This window comes from Pomacea canaliculata, linkage group LG4, assembly GCF_003073045.1.
Source record: "Pomacea canaliculata isolate SZHN2017 linkage group LG4, ASM307304v1, whole genome shotgun sequence".
Lineage (NCBI taxonomy): Eukaryota > Metazoa > Mollusca > Gastropoda > Architaenioglossa > Ampullariidae > Pomacea > Pomacea canaliculata.
In genome coordinates, this window is record NC_037593.1 from 17877965 (window position 1) to 17900026 (window position 22062).

Genomic DNA, 22062 nt, shown 5'->3' on the forward strand with positions numbered 1-22062 from the left:
ACATGCATGGTGGTTTAATGCAAATTTTGAAAAATAACCTCAACTCAGCTGCAATACGAAAGCAGTTTATTACACAATGCTTTTTTTCACATTCGAAAGCAGTGCAGCTGTACAGTCTTAATTACAGGATGTCTATATTTAAAAGCCACTTTCAAGTTTTTATTTAGTGCATATTAAAAAAGAAAGGTTAAATCTTCAGAATGTCACAAAGTAACTTGTATGCCTGAGACTTAATTAAACACAACAAATTCCATACCCCATCTCTGCCAACCATTCCAAAATTTGTTTCAGACTTGATTTCCACACATATAGTTGATGACAAAAATCCTCCTGTGACACAAATATATTCTGAGACTCCCACTTGTTGTACAAAAATACAAACTGAATATCACAAAGAAAAGAAATGTAGAAAAAGACAGCATTTAAGCAGTGCAGACTCAAAAGGTTTATCACCAATGCTTGCTGTAAGTAAACTAAATCTGTAGTTCAACTTAAGTTGAACTTTTGGGAGCGATGATGGTTATGTCTAACCCTTCCTTTCATATATCAATAAAATGGTTCAAACATGTGGCCGTGCAATACTCAGAGATGTGAAACATGCACGAAATCATATTAAGGAGAAACCACATGCTTCACTGATCATGCAGTGCTAAACCTGCAAAATGACACCGACACTATCACATTGACACATTTTGAGCCATTTTCCCGATGAATGATTATTTGTGAAGAACCAGCACAAAAATTATTTTACAAAAGCTGCACACTTTCAATGCTGAAAAAGGTTGTGGAGCATTTTCTTTCAAATGATAACTTTTGTTATGTTCAAAGCACTACAACAAATATGCACATTAAGCAGCTCTTAAACAATATAATATTTCCCTTGCAACATGAAGAAAACACTACCTTGTAAAATCATTAAATAATAAAACATCAACAAAATAATCTAATCCTCTTCGTGCATCAGGCTGCACATAAGGCCTCAACCAGAGATCAACAAAATAAAGTTGTCTATTTCTTTTTTGACTTTAGACAAGCTTTTCTCTTTTTGTATCTGCAGTGTGCATCACGATTTCCTTCGCAAACTATACTCTCACATGCATTTTTAAGAAACCAAAAAAAAACCCTACATGCAGCTTATTAATTTTCTGTCTTAAAATATCTTGCATCTGATAAATAAAGCACCCTCCAAGGTTTTAATGGATCAATAGCACCCTTATACAGATCTGCATGAATTCCATGTTTGGTCACTAAATTCCTCTCAAGACCACTGAAGTAAAATTTGTCCCCACCCCTGAGGTAAGAATTTAAGGAATGCCTACAGTGGTGATTACTACAATCCACTCCGTCCTTGCATATCTTATATTTGTTACTTGAAAGATTCCCTGCACAATGCTGCAACAGTCAGACCAATGTTTTGGTCATGGTTTGCTTGTCTTTGTACTGCAGGCCAGTTGTGTCTTATTAGCTGTTACCTAGGTGCACACATTATGCACAAACTCCTTAATAAATGCTGCCAAGAACATAATGGCTTCTTGTATGAGGTAACTATCAAACTTTAAATGTTATGAGCTTCTGTGTGAAGGAGAGGTAGCTAACCATAAGTACTAAATCACACAGCCCTCAAATTAGGCGTATACAATTTACCTGCATCTATAATGGCCATGCCATTAAACTGTCATAGCTATACTATTGCATCTTAATTCAAGTCATGAATGAGAGAAAAATACCTGTGATGAATCAAACATCAAAGACCCCCAAGCAAAGACACCTGCATAATGAAAATAAACATTTCCTCCTCTCTGGAAACAAGCCAGCGACACACTTCTTTGATCCTGGCTGCATCTGAAAGTGCTCTTGCACCACCTTGCTCTCTGTGGTACATCCATCAAACTCTGTAGCACCACATACATTAATACAATACAAAAAAGACCTGTGCCACAGGATGACTAGTCTGCATGGAAAGTGATAGTCACTTCATATTTTGCTTGGAGGCTTGTAACGAATATGGTCAATATGAAAAACACTTCAAAGGATTTTCAAAATATGGGAAAAAGTACAAGTACAGAACATTACAATGTCCTTTGGGGATTTCCTTAGAAAAAAATAAGACTGGAGAAATGATGCATATTCCAGTGAAAAATGTCTTCCTATCAACAATGTGGTATTTGAAAAAAAAAGATATGATTTTAAGCAACAATGAATGTTGTTTTATATTTTTAAGATTCAATGGTTTTTGTTTTTTAAATGCGGCATCTAAAACAGACAGTCAACGACAACTTGATGTGGTGACCATACAAACATGATGGAATACCTGAAAAAACATTAAAGCAGTGTGCTTAAAAGTGTCATTTTTTTCCCGTTAGTTAAGAAAAGCAAATGAAGGAAGAGTAAACCTGTTAAAATTGAAAAACACTTTCACAAAAAGCATATTTGGGTGAAGGGATGTAAGAGATACAATGTAGAAACAGATTTTTCAGATCTCAACATCAAATTGTGAAGGGAAAAAAGTTAATTTTCTCCAGTCATGAAATAAATGCATTAAAATATTCAGAAGTAAAAAAAACAAGTCACAGAAAATAAGCAAATGCAATGTTTAACATCAATAAAAGTATGATTTTTAATGGGGAAATCAGTAATACATTCTATTACATGCATAAATACTGACTCCCCCACCTTCCGTACTCTTCTTTCAGTCCTGAAGACCGACAGTCTATGAAATCCTTTCACCAAAATCTGTAATGGCTATTGAAAAATACATAAACAAAAGAATTACATGTACAGTTGTTACTGTTCATAAAAATTAACTACCATCATGCAAAAATAAACACAAAAAATTATGCTTAAGTGTGTAATTGTATGACATTAATTTACAATCAACCAGGTAAAAATAAAAAGACAATGGTTAATCCACATTAATGGCCTTTAGCCCCTTACTTTTTCTCTTTTTTTGTTTTGTACACAAGTTGTGAAACTGTGCTCTTGCATTGTAAGGTTCTACCTGTGGAAATGCACACACAAACCACACAGCTACTTTCATTCATTCAATCTGTACATGAATATTACAATCATCATACAACTACCACATTTTTCGAAATTTATGTCCATGTTTAACGTGCATATCAATAACATAAACAGAAATAATAAAAACATGATCAGGGAGATCACTTTTATGGAATGAAAGTTACATGTCTTCGCTATTATGAAGTGTAACTCCTGAAAAATCAAATTCTTTTGACCATCTCCACCCCCATACACAGATAGAAAATGGCAACTGAGTTAACAAAGAAAATAACGGGAGTTTGATGTTGCTTATAGTTAAACTGTTCTCCTTTTCTTTTAAGAAATGTCCTTTTTATTAAAAAAAGGTAGAGATCTGCTCTTTTAAAGTAATCATGGCAGATGCATTAATAGAACATTCATTTAGTTAGCACAGGTGGCTGATCAATCACCTGGAAAAAGCTTGTTGATAATGATGAACATCTTGAAAAAGCAAACATTATAAGGCAAGGGTGTCTACAGCTTGGGACTGTCTTTGACTAGGACTGAAGAGCTCTCCAGAACAGCACACTAACAGCAAGCACTAAACTAAATCCCATCTTTAATGACATATCTCGACACTCAGTAACAAAAATAAATGCAAATAATAGTTCTGTCCTCTTTGATCATTTCAATCTTTCTATAAGCATGTTGAACGTGGATTCTTGCAAAAGATAATACAGACAATGGAGATGAGATTCTACAAGAGGATACTTTCAATCTCTCACACTAACCATGTCATCAGTGAGTAAATATAAAAGAGAACCAGGCAAGAACTTCAGCTGTATTAGCGCTCTACCTGGCTATCATGAGAAGATGCAAACTAAAATGGTACAGGCCCACGGGAAGACCATCAAGCCATGCAAAAGACAATCCTGTACAGAGGAAAAAAAGGTAGGCCAAAGAAATGGGCAGACTACATCCAAGAGTAGACTGGCCTGGCAGATGCCAGAGAATAGAAGACAAACAAGAAAGATGGTGAAAGTTGGTGATATTATCAGGTACTCCCAAGGCCAACTAGAACTAATTTACAATGATGATTATGACGATGACCTTGCAGTGGAGACTGCAGTTTTAGGTTTTACTTCTTAAATTTTCATAACAGGTAAATTTGAAATGAGTTTTCACAAACAGTAAAATTACATGGCAAAAACATAATACAAAAGTAAATGTCACCTGCCTCTTTTGTTCACAAACAGGAATCAACAAATCTGTGATGCATCTCCTTGCTTGCGTCTGTCCCTTACACTATGTGCATACCCCCACATGTATGTGCATGTGAGTACACAAACTCTTTCTTTCTAAATTGTCATATCTAAAATGTAAAAACTTACTTGTTAAAAACAGAAGGTTAGCATAAAATGATAAAATAATAATGGCAAAACTTGTGAAAAAAGTGATACTAAGAGTTGCACATCAACAAACACATAAATCAAAAACAGGCTACAGCTAGGCTTTTGAAATCAAACTTTTTCTTAAAAAACTTGCCTGGTGTATTGTGTATTGCCCAAGAAAAATTAAGTAGTAACTGGATGAGATCTCTGCCATGAAAAGTATATAGGTACCTTTATCAATGATAGTAAACAGTGTAAACATGCAAAAAACCTCTTCATAATTTTGTTTTCTGGAACCACTACAGTTACTTTCCACAGTTAACTGGTTTTCCCCAGATATTTAATTTTATCCCATACAACACCCTATGGTTGTTTATCTATTAACAATTATACAAACTCGACAATTCTAATCATTCTAAAAATGACAGACACAAAATAAACAGGAAATATTTAGCTGATAAGAATTACAAAGCCTCAACAATTTTATCCTTTCAAAAAATGGCATAATACTTTCTGCAGACCAAAAATAAACAGGAAATAATTCTCTGAAACTACAAAAGAAATAACAAAACAGAAAAAATGCAGATACATTTCATTTGTTGTGAAAATACTGAGTTAGAAAATAGCGGCATTGTATCACAAATCTGATAATGCTGCTTATGAGCAATTCAAGATGCAGATCAACATGTTGGTTTCTAGATGACTCAAATTTGATGCTAAATTTTATTATATTTTCAGCACAGTTCAAGTTCATAAATAAATGGAAATGAGAAAATGTAGCAAAAGAGGTCAGCATTCACAAGTGACATTCTAAAGATGAACAGCTCATTACTTCTGATAACAAACTATTGATCTTCCTAGATCCTGATTTTCCCTTTTATGCTTTCAAGCATTCAATTTTAGGTTCGATTTCTCTGCTTCATTTGTTGAAATATGCATGAGGCTAGAAAGTAGCATCAACACCTACAACTGTACTTTGTCATCATACCCAAGCAGTTGTATTAACTCCCCCATCCTCACCACCAAATTTAGTGTCTTGTCGATGCTTACAACTTGAAATAAAATAAAAGTCAAGAAAGAAACAATTCTTTAACCATGGTTTTATAACAAAGCCATCTCGCATTTTGTAAACCGAAAAATATCTATGTATTTTGTTTGCTCATGATTGCAATCCCACAGCTATAAACTGCACTAATTGCAAAATCACCCCCACAAAATATTCAAACTCCATAAGCACCATCTGCTGAGGAACTCTTCCAGTCTCACTAGTAAACTTTATAAATGTTTAAGCGGTAAAACAGATAAACAAGAAACAAACATCTGCCACCAGCACATGAAAAATTAGGTTCCAGCAAAATATAAGCACAGGGGTATGACATACAAATGTGAATAGACTAATCGTGTAATACCTGATGTCATCTTGCTTTGTGGACTTTCGAACAAATCACAGATTTTTTTTCCCATCACAACAACAGCAAGTGTTCTTAGGGAGAAAATTGGTCAACAAGATATAAATATCCTCTGAAAAAACTACCGTCATTCTGCTTTTTCAGTTAACAGTACATTAGACTGTCAGATCATGGGGCAAAATAATATCTGGGATCCTTTCTTTTAAAGTCTGGGGGAAAGTTAATTAGACAAGTCACATATAAAAAAACAATGAAAAAATTTCTTCTAAGTTTTCAACACTCTTTCTCTGTTTTAACCAAAGACAACCCCTTCTATACTGACTGGTATCTATCAACCCTTACTAGTTGTATTTTTAAGGTCTGAAAAGTAAAAACGTGAAAAGAAAAGAAAAAAATGTACGCAACATCCCCCAACCCTCCCTCAAAAATGATTTGTTCACCAAAAGTCGAAAAATGCTTTTTCAAAAAAAGAAGAAAAATAAAAAGAGATTTCCATTTATCACCTGCTGTGCTTTGTCCAAAATGAGTAACAGCACTGTATTTCTATAAGAAAATAACATGTATTATTTGCAATAAAAGCTTCCAGTCATCCGTTCTTTCAGTCTTGCAACACTAATAGATAACAATTTTCAAGTAGAACACCATTCGTTTTTTCATATATTTTGTACTATAAATTTTGCACAGCAGTTTAACCCTCGTTCAGTCAAATAACAAGTACAAAGAGCCCACCTACAATAACTGATGCTATGATGGTGGAAGAAAAGAAAAATGCTGACTGTACTGAAAAAAGTTGACAAAACTTTATGACCAAGGAAACCTTTCTGTCTTCCAAAAGATTAAATTTAGAATTCTTATTCAACTTAAAAAAATTAATATAGGTACTGGAACAATAATCTGTGCATAGACACAGTTGCTGATTAATAGTGTAAATAGGTTATACTCATTAACACATTTGGCAGGCTCTCAGGAATATGCAAAAACTAATATTGACATGATTCACAAGAAAAATGATTATGACATATGAATTCTTTATGAAAATTCGTTCTAATATTGCCAATGACTGATTTCTATGATTAGGACAAGAAAATGTTTTAATACCAGCAGATTCTACTCCTAAACAGCATCATGTAATTAATTCAAATTTGTAAAAAATTGGTCATTCTATTTTCTTAATATCTTTATATCTTAATTAGACAATTGTATTTGAAGTCAGACTCATAAAATGTGACACATGAAGTAGCAATATCCTTAATTATTTGATCCCAATGACATGAGAATACTCTTATGCTATATCGTCTTGACAGATCGTTTGTTTTCAAAGTGACCCGAAATAATGTCAGGTTATGCCATTCTCAATCAAAAATCACAGGATCAGTTTCTTGTAAAACAGCATTCCAGGGGTGCAATAAGCAAAAATAAGCAATGATATGCCAGTGAAAAAAAAAGGAATTATCATAGGGATTGTAACAAACTGGTGCATACACAAAGCTAACTGGTAGACAGATCTTGTAGGCCTTCTGATAGGGTTTCTTCGGAAGAGTCTGTCAATTTTCTGAGCTGGAATGCATGTTGAACTTCTGGAGGCAGTGCACAGGAGCCATCCCAGTGTGCTTCGTGGAAACTATGAGACTGCAAAGTTAAAGAAAAAAGAAAAAAAAAAATCAATGACGAAAAAAAAATAGTTTCAAACACAGGGATGAAGAAGATATTTTTATGAATTTCTTTTAACTCCTTTGCCTTCCCAATGCTTACACACACACCCACACCCCATTCATGAATGCATTCATGTTTGTGGACACAACTGTACATACAAACATTTCATGAATAAAAAAGTGTCTATAGTGCAGACTAACTAACCATCTACTTTGCAGTAAAAAACATTGATATTTTTTCAAAATGTAACTGCACTTACAAGTTTGATGTTTCTGGTCCATTGACTTCCACACTGTCCATCACAAACTGGGCAAGCACGTTGTAGAGGAAACCCACCGCATTCATGGCAGCCCACACGGAATTTGTTGTCATACCAGCACTGCCCACACCTATAAAACATCGTGAGAGAAACACAAGAGGATAAATTACTAAATAAGACTTCAGCAACTTTTCAAGAGTTACCAACGGCATTAATGGTGGATATTAGTAAATTCACAATCAGGATGTAGAATTAAGGGAACTTATATTTCAGATTTCCACTATGACTCATCATCCAACCATAAGTCAAAGGTCTAATGTTTATCTTTACAGTCTTTTATCAACCAGTCTTTATATTTTTCTTCCTTTAGCCTGTTCTCATGGGGAAAAAAAAACCACTTCCCCGGCATTTTTTTAATTGTCAAGAAGACAAAGAAATGTAGTCATCTGTCAAGACTAAAATTTCGTGAAATGTAAGTTCTCCTCATGAACGAGACTTGACAGCCATGTGATTAAAACAGCGGTGAGGTGAAGAATCGTTTTTTTTTTTTTTTTTTTTTTTTTTTTTTTTTTTTTTGTTTTTTTATATATAACATTTATTTTGTCTCACAGATACATGAAATAGAAATTACAATATCTTGCAATATAATACAGTCATATGCACATAAGGTATCAATCATTCGTTCGTTCCAGAGGTTGAAAAGAAATCGCCTGCAGGCAGTCCATTAGTACAAGTACAAGTACATAGTGATGATGATTACGAGGATGATTATGAATGATTACGAGGATGATGATTGAATGATTGATTTATTGGCTGGAGGATTAGCAAAACAAGTATTTAGATTACAATAAACGCTTGGAGACATCACAGTGCAGACTCAATCATGCTGTTGTGATTGCAAAATTTTTTAACAGAGAACCTCCATCTTCATTGGTTGCATACCACAAACTGCAAAACAATTTCCAGAAATGTGCAGTTTGTTCCAGCATAACTCAGAGTTTGACTGACACAAAAACTGCAGCCATACTGTTCTCACAAAAACTTGTTTCTCCTTTGTACAAAAATTATCTTTCACACAAGTTCAGCAAATGTATATATATGTATATATCAAAAGTAGGAAAAAGCTTTAGTAAAAAGCTGAAAACAATTGTTCGATCTAGTCATTACACGACAGTAACTACACCCTCACTATGTAGGAATGTTTGCATAATAGAAATTTACAAATTTATTTAATCTCGAGGCAACAGCCAACAAACTGTTATTCAGAGCAATAATAGCAAGACCCATTTTTGTTCACAGCAGCTAACCATGAAGAACCAAAATATTTTCTATATAAAACAGCAATTTTTAAACAATGAAATATCACACCAATTGTTCAGTTATACTTTACTTGTGAAACTGTACAGGCAAAGTAATTTTTTTTTTTTTTATTATTAAGCAATACATAAACAATGAACATGTGCACATAAATTCAACAAATTCAACAATTTTAAAAATACATCTATCTGTTAGACAAAATCCATAACTGAAGAGAAGAGATAGAGCGGGAAGGAAAAAAAAAAGAAAAAGAAAGAAAGAAAGGTGTCCACTTGGCTAGTGTTAGATTAATATGTTGCACCATGCAATTTACATTAAACAACATAGTCGTGAAATTATATATTTCCAGATAAACTCATAAAATTCTTATAATCAGCCCAGCTTATTATAAATTCATGCAATTTCATATTAACAAGTGCACTAAATTCCTCAATCTTGTATTTTCTATTTAGCTGTAGCATAAAAACTCTTAAGTCTGGCTGTTTCTTCTCTATTTTACATTTATAGATAAACCACTTTGCTTCTAGTAGTATATTCTCTAACGTCTTATCTATTGGACAGTTTGCTTCATATCCAAATAGTATTACAGATTCATTAAGTGCTAATTTATTATTTTTAGGGCATTTTTCTCTTATTGCTTTTTTCTAGGCTTGTCCAAAATAATTTGGTTTCCTTACAGCGCCAAAATAAATGTTCAATTGTCTCCCTTTCCTTGCCACAGAAAGTACATTTATTATTAACTTCTACCCCATATATTCTGCCAGGGAGTTTGTACCTAGAATTCTGTGTGTAATTCTGCACTGAAACCATCTCAGTTTAATATCTTCTATTCCTTGAACCTTTGAAAATATTATTTTCCAGGGTAATTGAACCCCCATTTTATTTTCCCATTTTTCACAACATTTGGGCCTGATTGTACTTTCTGTCAATATTTCGTAATAATATTTGGAACCTTTCTTTATAGAATTAATTAGTTTAATAGCTTTTGAAGTTTCTTGTGCAGTGTTGTTCCTAATTGTAATGCCCACTGACTGTATAAATTTTTTAATTATTTTTGCACATCCCATATATGTAACTATATCTATTGTTGTTCCATACTTGGCATTAATTCCATCCAGGGACAGAAGTACACCAGATTCATTATAAAAATGTTTAATTCTATATAACCCTTTACTAACCCAGTTTTTAAAGAAAATAACATTCTTGCCAAGCTGAAATCTACTGTTTAAATGTATTGGTTCTGCCATCACCTCCTCTAATGTTTCTGGCTTGACATAATAATAGAATTCCCATAAGCATTTAATACATCTTTCCAGAATTTATTTTTATGTTGTGTGTCAAAGTACACATTTGGGCCATATTTATCAATATCTACGAGTTTTGGGTATGTCTTTATCACTACATCTTTCCATTTATGTTCAGTGACATTTAGCTTTTTAATCCACATCAGCTTTAGCGCTTTTATATATTGATAAATGTTGGGTATACTTAAGCCCCCATTACGAACAGTTTTCACTACAACTTTCCTGTTTATTCGATCAGGTTTTCCATCCCACACAAAGTTAAAGCATTGCTTTTGAAGTTCTTGTATATCTTGGATAGGGGGATTGGGTAGCAGTATCCATAAATAAATTAATTTTGATAGTATTAATGATTTTAATACAGCCACTCTTCCCATTGGAGTAATAACTCGTTTAAGCCAGGATTTCATTAAATTCCTTGTTTCAATATATTTTTCCTTAAAGTTTAGAGTGTAACATGTTTCTAACTTAGTGCTTAGCCATATCCCTAATATTTTAAATTCTGATGGATTCCATTTAAACTTCAGGTGTGGGGCATATTTTATGGGTGAATTTTTTCTATTTCCTAGCCAGATAGCTTCTGTTTTTTCAAAATTTATCTGTAGTCCTGACATTCTAGTGTATTTATTTAATGTAATCAAAGTGTTATTAAACGATACTTCATCGCCCTCCATAAAGATTTGTGTGTCATCGGCAAACTGTAATATTTTATGTTCTTTTTCATTTATTATAATACCTCTTATATTAACATTCTTCCTTATCATTACTGCTAGGACTTCAGCACAAAGTATGAATAGGTATGGTGATATTGGATCCCCTTGCCTACATCCACGTTTTATTTCAAACCAATCTGATAGTCTTCCATTAACCATAACCGCTGACTTAATGTTTTGGTAGAATGTTTTTATCCAGTTACAGATATCAGTCCCAAATCCAAGTGTCCTTAATACTTTGTGCATAAAGGACCAGTCTATGGTATCGAACGCTTTCTCATAATCCAAACTAAGCAATAAACCTGGTAGATTTTTGTGGTCAAGGTAAACTATCAGGTCATATATGAATCTAATATTGTCCCCAATGTATCTATTAGCCATAAATCCTGTTTGGTCATCCGCGACCAGTAATGGAAGTACTTTTTTAATACGCGTGGCTATACATTTTGAACCTATTTTATAGACTACATTTAAGAGCGATATCGGCCGCCAGTTTTTAATAAATTCTCTAGCCTTGTCACCCTTAGGTATACAAGTAATGAGTCCTTCCTTCTGAGGATGTGAAAGTTCCCCATCTCTGAAGGCCTCGTTAAGTGACCTTATGATAAATGACCCTAATTTCTTCCAAAAAAACTTAAAAAATTCTGCTGTAAATCGTTTGTATTTTGAGGCGAAGAATCAACTGTATTTTGCGCCAAAGTCGACTCCGAAAATAAATTTGTGGATTTATAAGAGGCATGAAAAATAAATTTGTGGTAATATTTTATCGATGTAAGGACTTGTAAGGGTCACTGAGAAAATGTAAGGATGTGCGTGAGAAATTGTAAAAACCCATGGCAAATATAAGGACTTATAAGGCCTTACGTCGAAAATTCTCTACGTAAGAACTTGTAAGGATAGGTAAGGACCCTGCGAACCCTGTAAAAACTTACAAATGACATGTTGCAATTCTGCGCTGATAGGCCTCTGACTGCATAATCTGTTCTACCTCATCTGTTGGTATTCCTCGACCTTGCAAACCTGGATTTGAATCCTTAAAGTACACTGTTGCTTTAGGACCACCCAGCACTTCATCAACTGTATACAAGAAAAGCAGTTTTGATACTGAAGTTACATTCTACAATTCATGGTACAACTTACAATTTTTAAATACTGAGTGATGGTGCTTACATTCATTTTCTTCCTTTCTCTTTAAAGACAGATTTTAGTTTAGGTTTCCAAGCATCTAGTAGGTGTAGTGATTAGATTTCTCTCATCTTATTCTTAGAAAAACCAAACCCCATTTTCTGCTTCTATGTTTAAGACAACAAGATTTCCCCATATCTACTTTTGTATTATAGTACATTCAACTAAGAGTGTAGAGAAGAATCATAATACAATTATCTGGTAAACTTAATCAAGTGCAAGCTTTTTATATTAATTATCCATGTTCAGATCTATCTGACACTTCTTTCTGGCAGCTATTCTCACCCTCTTGCTCTGTTGCAGAACTTGCTACTTCCATGGCTTCATCTTCAGGCACCTCCAGCTCAACAAAACCTTCATCAAACACAGAATCTTTTGCAGCCTCTGCCTCCATTCACCTATATTTCAATCTTTCCTATTTCTTCCAATGCTTTGTTACTCTGAAAAAAAATTATTAGGAAAAAAGAAAAGAACATTACATTTTCTACTACTTACACTTAAACACAATTATCAAATTTTATATCTTGACTCTTAAATAATAATTAATTTGTCACAAAGTATCAGAATTTATCTGTGAAAATGTGCATTATTGTAGAATGATTGACATGTTGTTTATTCCTGGTTACTCCTTGAGGAGCATAGGGCTGCACATGACATGTTAGATGCAACATTTTACTTTGTTCCAGGGTGCCATAACTGAACCCGTTGTATACAGGCAGTCTGCATTACTGTATAATACAAAAAGTATCAAGGTGTTGACTAATCTCTAACTGCTATACGCTTTCAGACATCAATTTCCATAGGCTGTGTATATTATTTTTAATCCCAGAAAGCGCTTTGATTTCCAAGGTATAGTTTTTTTTAAATTTAGTTATTATTTTTATTCTCTAATCATGCGAAAATTAATTTTGTACTTCCAAATTTTATGAGATGCATTGGCACGTGGAAATGCGTTTTTTTTCTGCGTAAGTGTATGAAATTCTGCATAGCAATCTGTCATCTCATATATGATATGTTTCCTTGCTTCGCGCAATGACTAGCAATGTGTATCGCAGCGATAGGACGAAAAATGTTTGACTAATCTTCATCAGATTAATTAAAATTACTTTTAAAATGAAGAATATCCTATTATTGTTTTCTATAGTCTAAACGTTTTCTGATTAGCCAACTGGTAATGAAAACAACACGCATTCTCATATTCATTAGAAATTAGTGATTAATAAGAATTCTTCTATTAAGACTGAGATCTCACTTAAGCACTCTTTATATTACATCTAAACACGCATGAACAGTGCCCCTTGTTACCTATTCATAAGTAAAATGTAGCAATTTCGTGCTTACTGTGGTTCCCTCAATGCTCACTTCTTCAACTGCACAAATTTTATGCTCTTCCTCGCCAAATATCCCCCATACTTGTTTACTACCGTAAAGTAACACATAAAACTTATCTAATGTAACTGAATGCAAAAATAGCTTCATATTGCTAGTTAATTATCTAAACATTATATTCAACAAAGATACAAGACACATTTTTTAATTAGTCAGAATTAAGCAAACAGTATTTAATTGCGACATACTAATCGTTTTCAGCAATGAATGGCGCTGAATTTGATTGGACTCGCCCTCCCGGTTTCAGCAACGAGACTTCCAGTAGATCTCTCCACAGACGTGAATACGAGTTTATGATCTCTCTGCTCTCTATGGGGTGGGAGACCCCATAATATGTATTACTTGTCATTTCACAAACTTGGAGGTACGAGAAGTTAAAAAAAAAAATTTGTCAGCGTAGCGACCGACAGACAACACAATAGGATCAGAGAGATGGAAGCTGCTTTGAAAGAAGTTTTTAATGTGCATAGAAACGTCGTACGCGGTTAGTTATTGAAAAGTTTCTTTGTTCATCGTCATTATTGCCATTTGTTATTTTGATGCATGTAGTTCACATATTAGAAGTATTTAAGGTCTTTTGTGATCGTAGCAATAATAATGTTTAATGATTTATAATATCAAATTGATGATATTGATAGATACACGACGAGTTTGCACTTAATCGCACGTGTGGGTGCAACGAGACCCAACGACCTAGGAGGACTGTGCGTGAACCGACCCTCCTTATGGTATGTCCATAGGCAGACACTTGGTATTGTGGTGCTGCTGAATGGGCGTCTTCTACTGAACATATATGTCTCGATTGATTAACATACATTTTCGTGCATTTGTAGGTCGTTGGGTCTCGTTACATAGGCCCTTCCTTTCGCCTACAGTTTACTGCATATTTGTGAAATCGGTTATAAGTTATATACATGTTTTATTACCCAGAATTGCGAGCACAGTTACAGAAGAAAACAGATGAAAAGGACGAAATGGAGAAAAGGCATGTTTCATTGTTGAACATGGATTAATTTTTACCAAAAAAGCTGAAGATAGTATCTTTATTATAACTTTCTCAAAGGGACTGCCATATTATAGCATTCAGTTTAGCTATTTAGGTTATATAAATTTGTTTTTATATCTAAATTAACTCCTTTTTGGGTAAGTAAATAGTTAATAGCCATTTGAAACCATGGTAACTTACATTACATCATATTGAATCTTGGGCTCAACAGAATGTTTCTTTAGTGTTTAAAGAATTAATTTAGTGTTAAAAAAAGTGGACTATGTTTTTAACCTCCCATTCTTGGTCAAGCACACTTGTATATACAATCTGATGATAATATTCAAACAAATCCAGTTACAACAGAAAATTACTTTTCACATAAAAATTATAATACAATAGTAGTTTATGTAAAATGCTTTTTTTCCCATCAGTTGTATAATTTAAGGTATTGTTAAGGCTTTGAATAACTTTTTTTCAGGCTTGAAAAGAAGTGTTTTCAACTTCAGTGTGAAATACAGAACTTAAAAGAAAAGCAATGCTTGTTGACAGCACTGACAGCAAGATCTTTAACTGGGTCAGAATCATGAAAGTATCCTTAATGTCATAAATTCCAGAATTAATGGGTTTTGTTTATTTGATACTATTGAAATATTCAAATTAGTAACTCTTTGCCCTCTACCCACCTCACTTATACTGATATAAACTTTGTGATAGTGATAAATATGCAATGAGTTTGCACTTAATTATATGCAAGCTGGGCCCTGCCTTTCACTGTCCATATGGCTACATAGCTTGTAAAAAGGGATTTTTGTTTCAGTCCTCAGACTTCTGAGAACACTGTGACCAATGATACATCCTTTAACACTTCACACTCTGTGCTAGGTACGTTTAGGAGACTTATATTTGTGTTTGATCCTGAAAATTTGGGTTATGGCTTCTAACATCAACTTAGGTAAACAAATGACATCTTTTAAAAACTAATTAATATGCTTTTGTAGCACAAGAATTGATAAAACTAGGTTGGTTATTATTAGTCATGATGTACTCTGCTATGTTTCATAATTTGCAATAATCACAGCAAGTGTACAAACAATTAAATATTTTCAAACATATTGAAGATGTACATTGTACTCAAAAAGAAACATGCAGGGGATGCTGATAATAATTCAAGATTAATAAGCTACCATGCTTAAAAGTAATCAAAAGGGAGGTCTGGTGGCTAAACAGTTAATCCACACATACAAATCGATGCAATTGAACAGTAACTATAAGAATGTTCATATCTGTGGTGCAAAGTGCATAGGAAGAGTCACCCTGGGCCATATTTATGAAATGGTAGTAAGTCATCTCTCAAGGGCATAAAAGCGAACTCGAGGAAAAATGTCCGAAGTTATCAAGCTGTGTCCAGATCCCTCAGATACTGCTTCCTGTTTTTTTTATACCAGGTCACCTTTTCCACTCTTTCATAACCACAGGGTCTGAGCACCGCTTATAATTCTGAAAACAGACACTTTTCCTTGAGTTCTCCATCTTGCCCCAGTGCAACAACTAACACTCACTTCCTAATTACCGCCACCGTACAGTGAAAAAAACCCCTAGGTGCTTTGGGTTTTGATCTTGTCTTGGGCACACTGTTCTTTATCTGCATGTGGCACCTGTTTACAGGACCTGCTGCGTTGCTATGATATAGCCGTAAATGCTTGCTTGACATTAAGCACAAATGAAGTTATGTCAAGTGATATATTTAAGTCACTACTTGCTTTAGGAATGTGACATTTTGAAATTTTTTGGATGCATGTGATATTCTGTACATCATGTCACATAAATTAAAAACATATCTGTTGCCCTTTACATTTGTATTGTATATTTTAATTTAATTAAATAAATCGATGATGATTGTAGACTTCATGTACAACACAAAAGACCTTCCCCCATCAAAAAGAAAAAAAAAAAAATCATTGCAAGCTTTTTGTTTCACATGTTGAAAGCTGCATATTTTTGTTTCAGAAATACAAGTAAAACCCCATGAACAGATGTTATCAGCCCTTGTGAATCATCAAAAACATTTTCTGGTGGATAATTCGTTGGCTAAGGACAAACCCAATAACAGGTTTTTCTTCAATTTTAATATATTGAAGTGGCCTGATCTGATTACATACATGCGTTAGAAGTGTTTCTGACAGGTTTTATTAAATTTATGTGCATTTATTTTAATTACAGCTGATTATAAAACCAGTTTCGTTAAACATAGAAAAAGTGTTGGTAACAAGGCAGTTAGTGGAACATGCTTTTTGTCACATCCATTGAAAACTATTGTATTAATTCACTGTCTGTTATCAGCAAGAGTCCTGCTGAATTCCAAAAGAATATGAACAGAGGAGAAAGTCAGCGGTCCTCCTCCCTCCATAGTAGCGATGGCTTCAATGTGCACTCATCCAACACGCAGCCTTATTCTCTTAGCCATAAAAATCCTTTAGATGGTGCTCCATCAGGGAATGCGTTCTTAGCATCTGATGAAAATACAAATGTACACCAGAAAAACACCCGCATACATGATGAAGAAAAGAAAACTCTCCGAAGGAGACTGGTAGACAGTGGATGTAATAATTCAGCTTCCCATTTAACATGTGATTCAGATGCATCACAAACTGTGCATTTAAAGATGAAAAATAATGAAGTGACAGGAAAAGAAGGAGAAATAAATATTTCAGTGGAGTCAGTGAAGCCAATTAAAAATGACTTGACAGCTAACAAAATATCCAGCGCTGGCTCCAAGCTTCGTTTGACACGTAGTCGGTGCAAAAGGCAACATGATAAGGAGGTGGGTGTTGTTTATTATTGGTGGTAAATTTACATGTAATAGTACTTTAAACATATCCAACAGAATGAATGTTTCAAATTTTAGTAATTTTAACATTGCTAACATAGAGACACATGGCTGCATAAGAGTACTTAGTATTATTTTTAAACAAGTTCTGTATCAAACTAATAGTGAATGTATATAACCAAGTCATACATACTTGATTTCATATTTGGGCTATTGAGCAGATACATTTCTAACTATAAACTGACTTCAAATGTTGATTAAAGGACGATTATTTGTCTACAGAATATTCCAGACAGCAAAAGATGCAAGGTGTCATCTATCAACAGCAATTTTTTACAAGAGAAGATACCACAGCCAGTAAACTCTTTGTCTGCACCACAGATAATGCGCAATACATCTGATACAGCAAATCAGAAAGGATTTGAAGAAAAGGTTGCAACACAAACAAAATGTGTACCACTAATGCCTAGTAAAAAAGAACTTAAAAAGAAGGAATCATCCACTGATAGCAATAAGAGAAAAGTTTTAGTACGTAACTCAGATCTTGTGTCTCAAGGTTTCAAGCCAGCCACAGTAGGTGATGCAACTACTTTTACAGACTGTGATGTAATAATTATTCCAGAAACTGTAGCAGGGGATTTAGAGAGTGAGGATACAACTGTTGCTGCAGACTGTGATATAACAGTTATTCCAGAAACTGTACCAGGGGATTTAGAGAGTGAGGATTCAAATGTAAGCAAGATTCATGATGTCCAAAGTGAATATGTTTTTGAAGGAAAAGAAGTTTCTAAAACAAATGATGGTTCAAGCTGCAGGTTTACACAGTATGATTCTGTGGATCCCAACAAGCAAGTGGATGGTACCACTGAAAGCATTGTTTTTGATCGATCACATTCGGTGTCAAAATTGAATAGGTTTCAAAAGGTCATCTCTTGCTCTTCACTGGATGTTATTTCTCAAGAACCAAGACCGGTTAAACAAAGCTTGTCACTGGATATTATTTCTCAAGAACCCAGACCAGTTAAACAAAGCATACCATTGGATGTTATTTCTCAAGAATCCAGACTGGTTGAACAAAGCATGTCACTGGATGCTATTTCTCAAGAACCCAGACAGGAAATACAAAACTCTCCAGTGTTCTTAGGTCACAAACTTGATGTGGATGATTCTCCTTCTCTCTTTGATGCAGACCGTGAAGAGAAAAAGTCATCTTTTCGGACTACTTGCTTGAACGTTGTAGCAAATCAAATAGATCCAAAGTATACTCCGCACACACATTCACCATTAACACCACAGAAAAGTCCTGATTCACCTTTCCTGCTTAGACGTCCATTGTGTAACATCCAGAATTGCCAAAATTCTTTAAGCCTTCCCAGGCCTACAGAATCTATGAGTGACTCATCTCCATCCCAGTTTAAGTTTGGCCATAGAAAATTGACACTTGGATTGTCTAAAGGAAAGACAAAGGTTTCTAAAGAGGTATGCATTTAAGGTGTGCTCTTTTCTGCTTTGCTAATTTTTGATTTCCATATGTGTTTCTTGAAATCTAATTAATATTTTCACATGTCAGCCATGAATCTAATAAAGTGACCAACAAACATTATCTGCATGACTGTTCATTTGTGCAGACATTACAGCTTGAGTAAAAAAGAAAGGAAAAAACCCAGAACAATCAAACTAATTGCAAACTTTGAAGAAAAATCAGTATTTTTAGTTTTGAATTCTTGGCTAAACTTTCAGAGATTTTTTTCTTTCTATCTTTAAATCATCTGCTTTTTATTCTTAAGACAAACTTGAAAAAGCTGGAGAATTGAGAACATATGTTGAAAGGGCTGATTTATTCATTTAGTTTTCTTTCCCATGTTTTATGGTACTATGATTGACCAGAGGCAACTGTCTGCTTCTAGGACTGTCATGATGTGACTCTAGATCCTAATCTTCATCAGTCATTGCTAAAGGATGTGACTCAAGATAACTGCACAACTAAAACACCTCATTGCAGCATTCTGACAGCAAATGCAGAGCATCATAATAGTGATTCGCCAGTGAGAGATGCAACATATCTTAATGACAGCTTTGATGTGTAAGTCTACAACCATATAGTTGTATTTCTCATGTTGGCAACTGCATGGAAACTAAAAAATTTAGAGGTAATATGCATGTTTTGAGTAATACAATGTATGTAAAGGGATTTTTGCTCTTAGGAAAGAACTATTATAAAAAAATGATTAAACCAGTTTTCTGTTTTGATGTGTACAGAGTGCCAAGGAAGTCAAAACGGCCTGAGTATGCATACAAAGAAGTGGTTAGGAAAAAGGATAAACGCAGACAATTGAATGGCTTCACTTGTCAAGAGTGCATCAAGGTACTATGACAAAGACCTGTTTCTTGTCAGATTTTATTCTGTTTTGTAATATAATAAAATCTAGAATTTTCTGATTTGGTAAGATGAAATTTGTTCTGCTGGCCATAGGCTTTTGAGATAATGTAATGTAAATACAAATGCTACACTGTCTAAATTGATTTTAAATGTTTTATTTAGCATCTTAGCTAATTTCATTGTGATGTACTGTCTTTTTGTGTTCTTATAATGCTTGCCTGTGTCTTAGCTGCATGGGATTTGCCACTCTTTAATTATTTACTTTTCAGTACTATTCCAGTATTGGTCTCTCCAAAAAAGAAATTGCTGTCAAAGCAAATCATTGCTCTAGACACCGGGCTTACTATAACCTACCCCGCACACCAGAAAATTTCTGGACTGTTGGCTTTCCAGACTCACAAGAATGTGAAGAAAGAGGTAATGTTTAGCTTGATAACATTTCTACAATTTTGTTAAACCTTTTCTCACTTTAAAAGCAAATGTCAAAAACATATTTTATGTACGTAAGTGTTCTTTAATATGCTACCTTGATTCTCTGCCATGCTTAAGTGTTAATAATCCTGTAGGTGACTTAATGATAAGTGCCAAACATGGACCAATGCAATACTAAACAATGAGTACCCTGAAATGAAATTTAGCAAATATTTTTCAAAATGTTCATTTACAGATCATGCTTATGTTACTGTATGTCTCTGAAATACTGGGGTTAAATAGAGTAACTACAGTAGAAAAGGTCCCTTGCTTAGCCAGGAAACAGTCCATAGGTGTTTCAGTGAAATCGTCTAATAGACTGACTTGTGTGGATAACGTGGCAGGCAGGTTTTCCTTGTATATTGTCTCTGCTACTAAATATAGTAAACTGTAGTTAAACTTGCTGAAGTTCCCAGGTAGTATTCAAAAAAGTCTTAAAATGTGCTTTATAAAGATACCTGGAGGTATAAAACTGAAAGCAGAGTATTAAAAATATATATGGTGCTGTTTTCTGTCGGTTTTGGTTGTCTGGCTGTCTCACCAAGGTGGCAATAAGAAATTGTTTCTGAAGAAATTTAGAGATGTATTGAATGGAGTGAATAAAATATTTTTAAAAAGTCATAATACTGAACTAAATTTCCACATGAAATTTGGTGATCATATTGAAAAGATTTGTGTATTTCTAGTAAGTCATTAAGTGCTCTTCTGTCTTCAGCTTTGTACTTGTTTCTTTGTGTACAAATTTATCAGAATAAGGCAGATCAGTTTTAAGCATTGGATTTGTCATAAACTGACATTTATGGAAGAAAAATGTCTCACAATTGTTTTTGTTTTGTTTTTACAGGATATCAGAAGTGAGAGTGCAAGATGTTCGAAATTTGATTTCCATCAGGATTCCTACATTGTCTTGGGAATGTGCTAATCATGATTGCCAAGAGTGTGAAGAATGTTTGAACTTGTTTAAAAATGCAAACATCTGTCCATAAGTGCAAATATTTAAGTACACTGAGTGGCATAGAAAAGTGTTTCAATATTTTGAGAGTTTTTGTATGTTACAGATTTAATGTGATGACTCAGTCTTCACTCAAACAATGTACACATATATTCAAGAATATAGAACAGCATGTTATAATATTTTATATTAATGGTTTACAAAGGTACAATTTTTTCCAGTTTTGTTTTTTTTTATTGAGCTTTAAGTGCAATAAATGTTACTAGCACTATAAATGTTAAATGGCAGATACTTAAGTGCAAGGATTTGAATATTCAAATTTCTTACATTTAATAACACTAGTCTAAATGAGGGGTACAAATACTAGATCTGGAAACAAATTTGATTACAAAACAAAGTAGCTATAAGTGATTGAGATGCAATTGAAAAATTAAATTACTTTTGGTAGGTGGTTTTCAGTTGTTTTTCCAAAGCAGCATAAAATCAAACGAGTGATCCGTCCTAATTCGTTTATTATTATCTCCCTTTTACAGTGAAATGAATTACTGTTATTTTCATCTCACATAGCTGATTCAGGTCCTCCAGCGGCTATACTTCAGATTAGATTGCATGCTTGTGATAAATGCAAATGGCAGGCTAAAATTGTGAATGGTGGAAAAACAAAAGCCATATTTTTACATAAATTTATTCATAAGCTCATTCATTTAAGTGTGTCATGAGGAGAAAGGTTGATGTTTTATTTAGAAAGTGCATGCATGGAGATTATTTTTCTTGCATTTGTTTTGAGGTCAAACAGGGATTGTTGGGTTTTTTAAATTCACTGTGAGAACAGACATAATTTTTACAGA

The 22062-nt window shown here is 33.9% G+C and overlaps 2 protein-coding genes across 5 annotated transcripts; one reads left to right on the forward strand and one right to left on the reverse strand.

The window, feature by feature from the left end:
• Positions 1 to 51: 51 nt before the first annotated feature.
• LOC112561634 (protein pinocchio-like) lies at positions 52 to 13644 on the reverse strand. 2 transcript variants are annotated; one of them, XM_025234220.1, is made up of 5 exons: positions 13549 to 13644; positions 12493 to 12647; positions 11955 to 12099; positions 7692 to 7821; positions 52 to 7408 (listed from the first exon to the last, which is right to left on the reverse strand). In XM_025234220.1, the coding sequence occupies exons 2-5, from the start codon at positions 12599 to 12601 to the stop codon at positions 7268 to 7270; spliced, it is 525 nt and encodes a 174-aa protein (XP_025090005.1). In that variant the 5' UTR covers positions 12602 to 12647; positions 13549 to 13644; the 3' UTR covers positions 52 to 7267. The 2 variants fall into 2 exon arrangements, with proteins under 2 accessions (XP_025090005.1, XP_025090006.1); XM_025234221.1 differs by having other exon boundaries at positions 13513 to 13614.
• A 150-nt stretch (positions 13645 to 13794) lies between these two features.
• LOC112562182 lies at positions 13795 to 21565 on the forward strand. 3 transcript variants are annotated; one of them, XM_025235265.1, is made up of 12 exons: positions 13795 to 14080; positions 14527 to 14581; positions 15063 to 15158; positions 15402 to 15466; positions 16592 to 16694; positions 16925 to 17405; positions 17694 to 18360; positions 18409 to 18890; positions 19319 to 19494; positions 19671 to 19776; positions 20061 to 20208; positions 21107 to 21565. In XM_025235265.1, exons 1-12 carry the CDS (start codon positions 14029 to 14031, stop codon positions 21118 to 21120), a joined length of 2445 nt encoding a protein of 814 aa, XP_025091050.1. In that variant the 5' UTR covers positions 13795 to 14028; the 3' UTR covers positions 21121 to 21565. The 3 variants fall into 3 exon arrangements, with proteins under 3 accessions (XP_025091050.1, XP_025091049.1, XP_025091051.1); XM_025235264.1 differs by having other exon boundaries at positions 17694 to 18890; XM_025235266.1 differs by lacking the exons at positions 13795 to 14080; positions 14527 to 14581; positions 15402 to 15466 and having other exon boundaries at positions 15080 to 15158; positions 17694 to 18890.
• Positions 21566 to 22062: the final 497 nt, after the last annotated feature.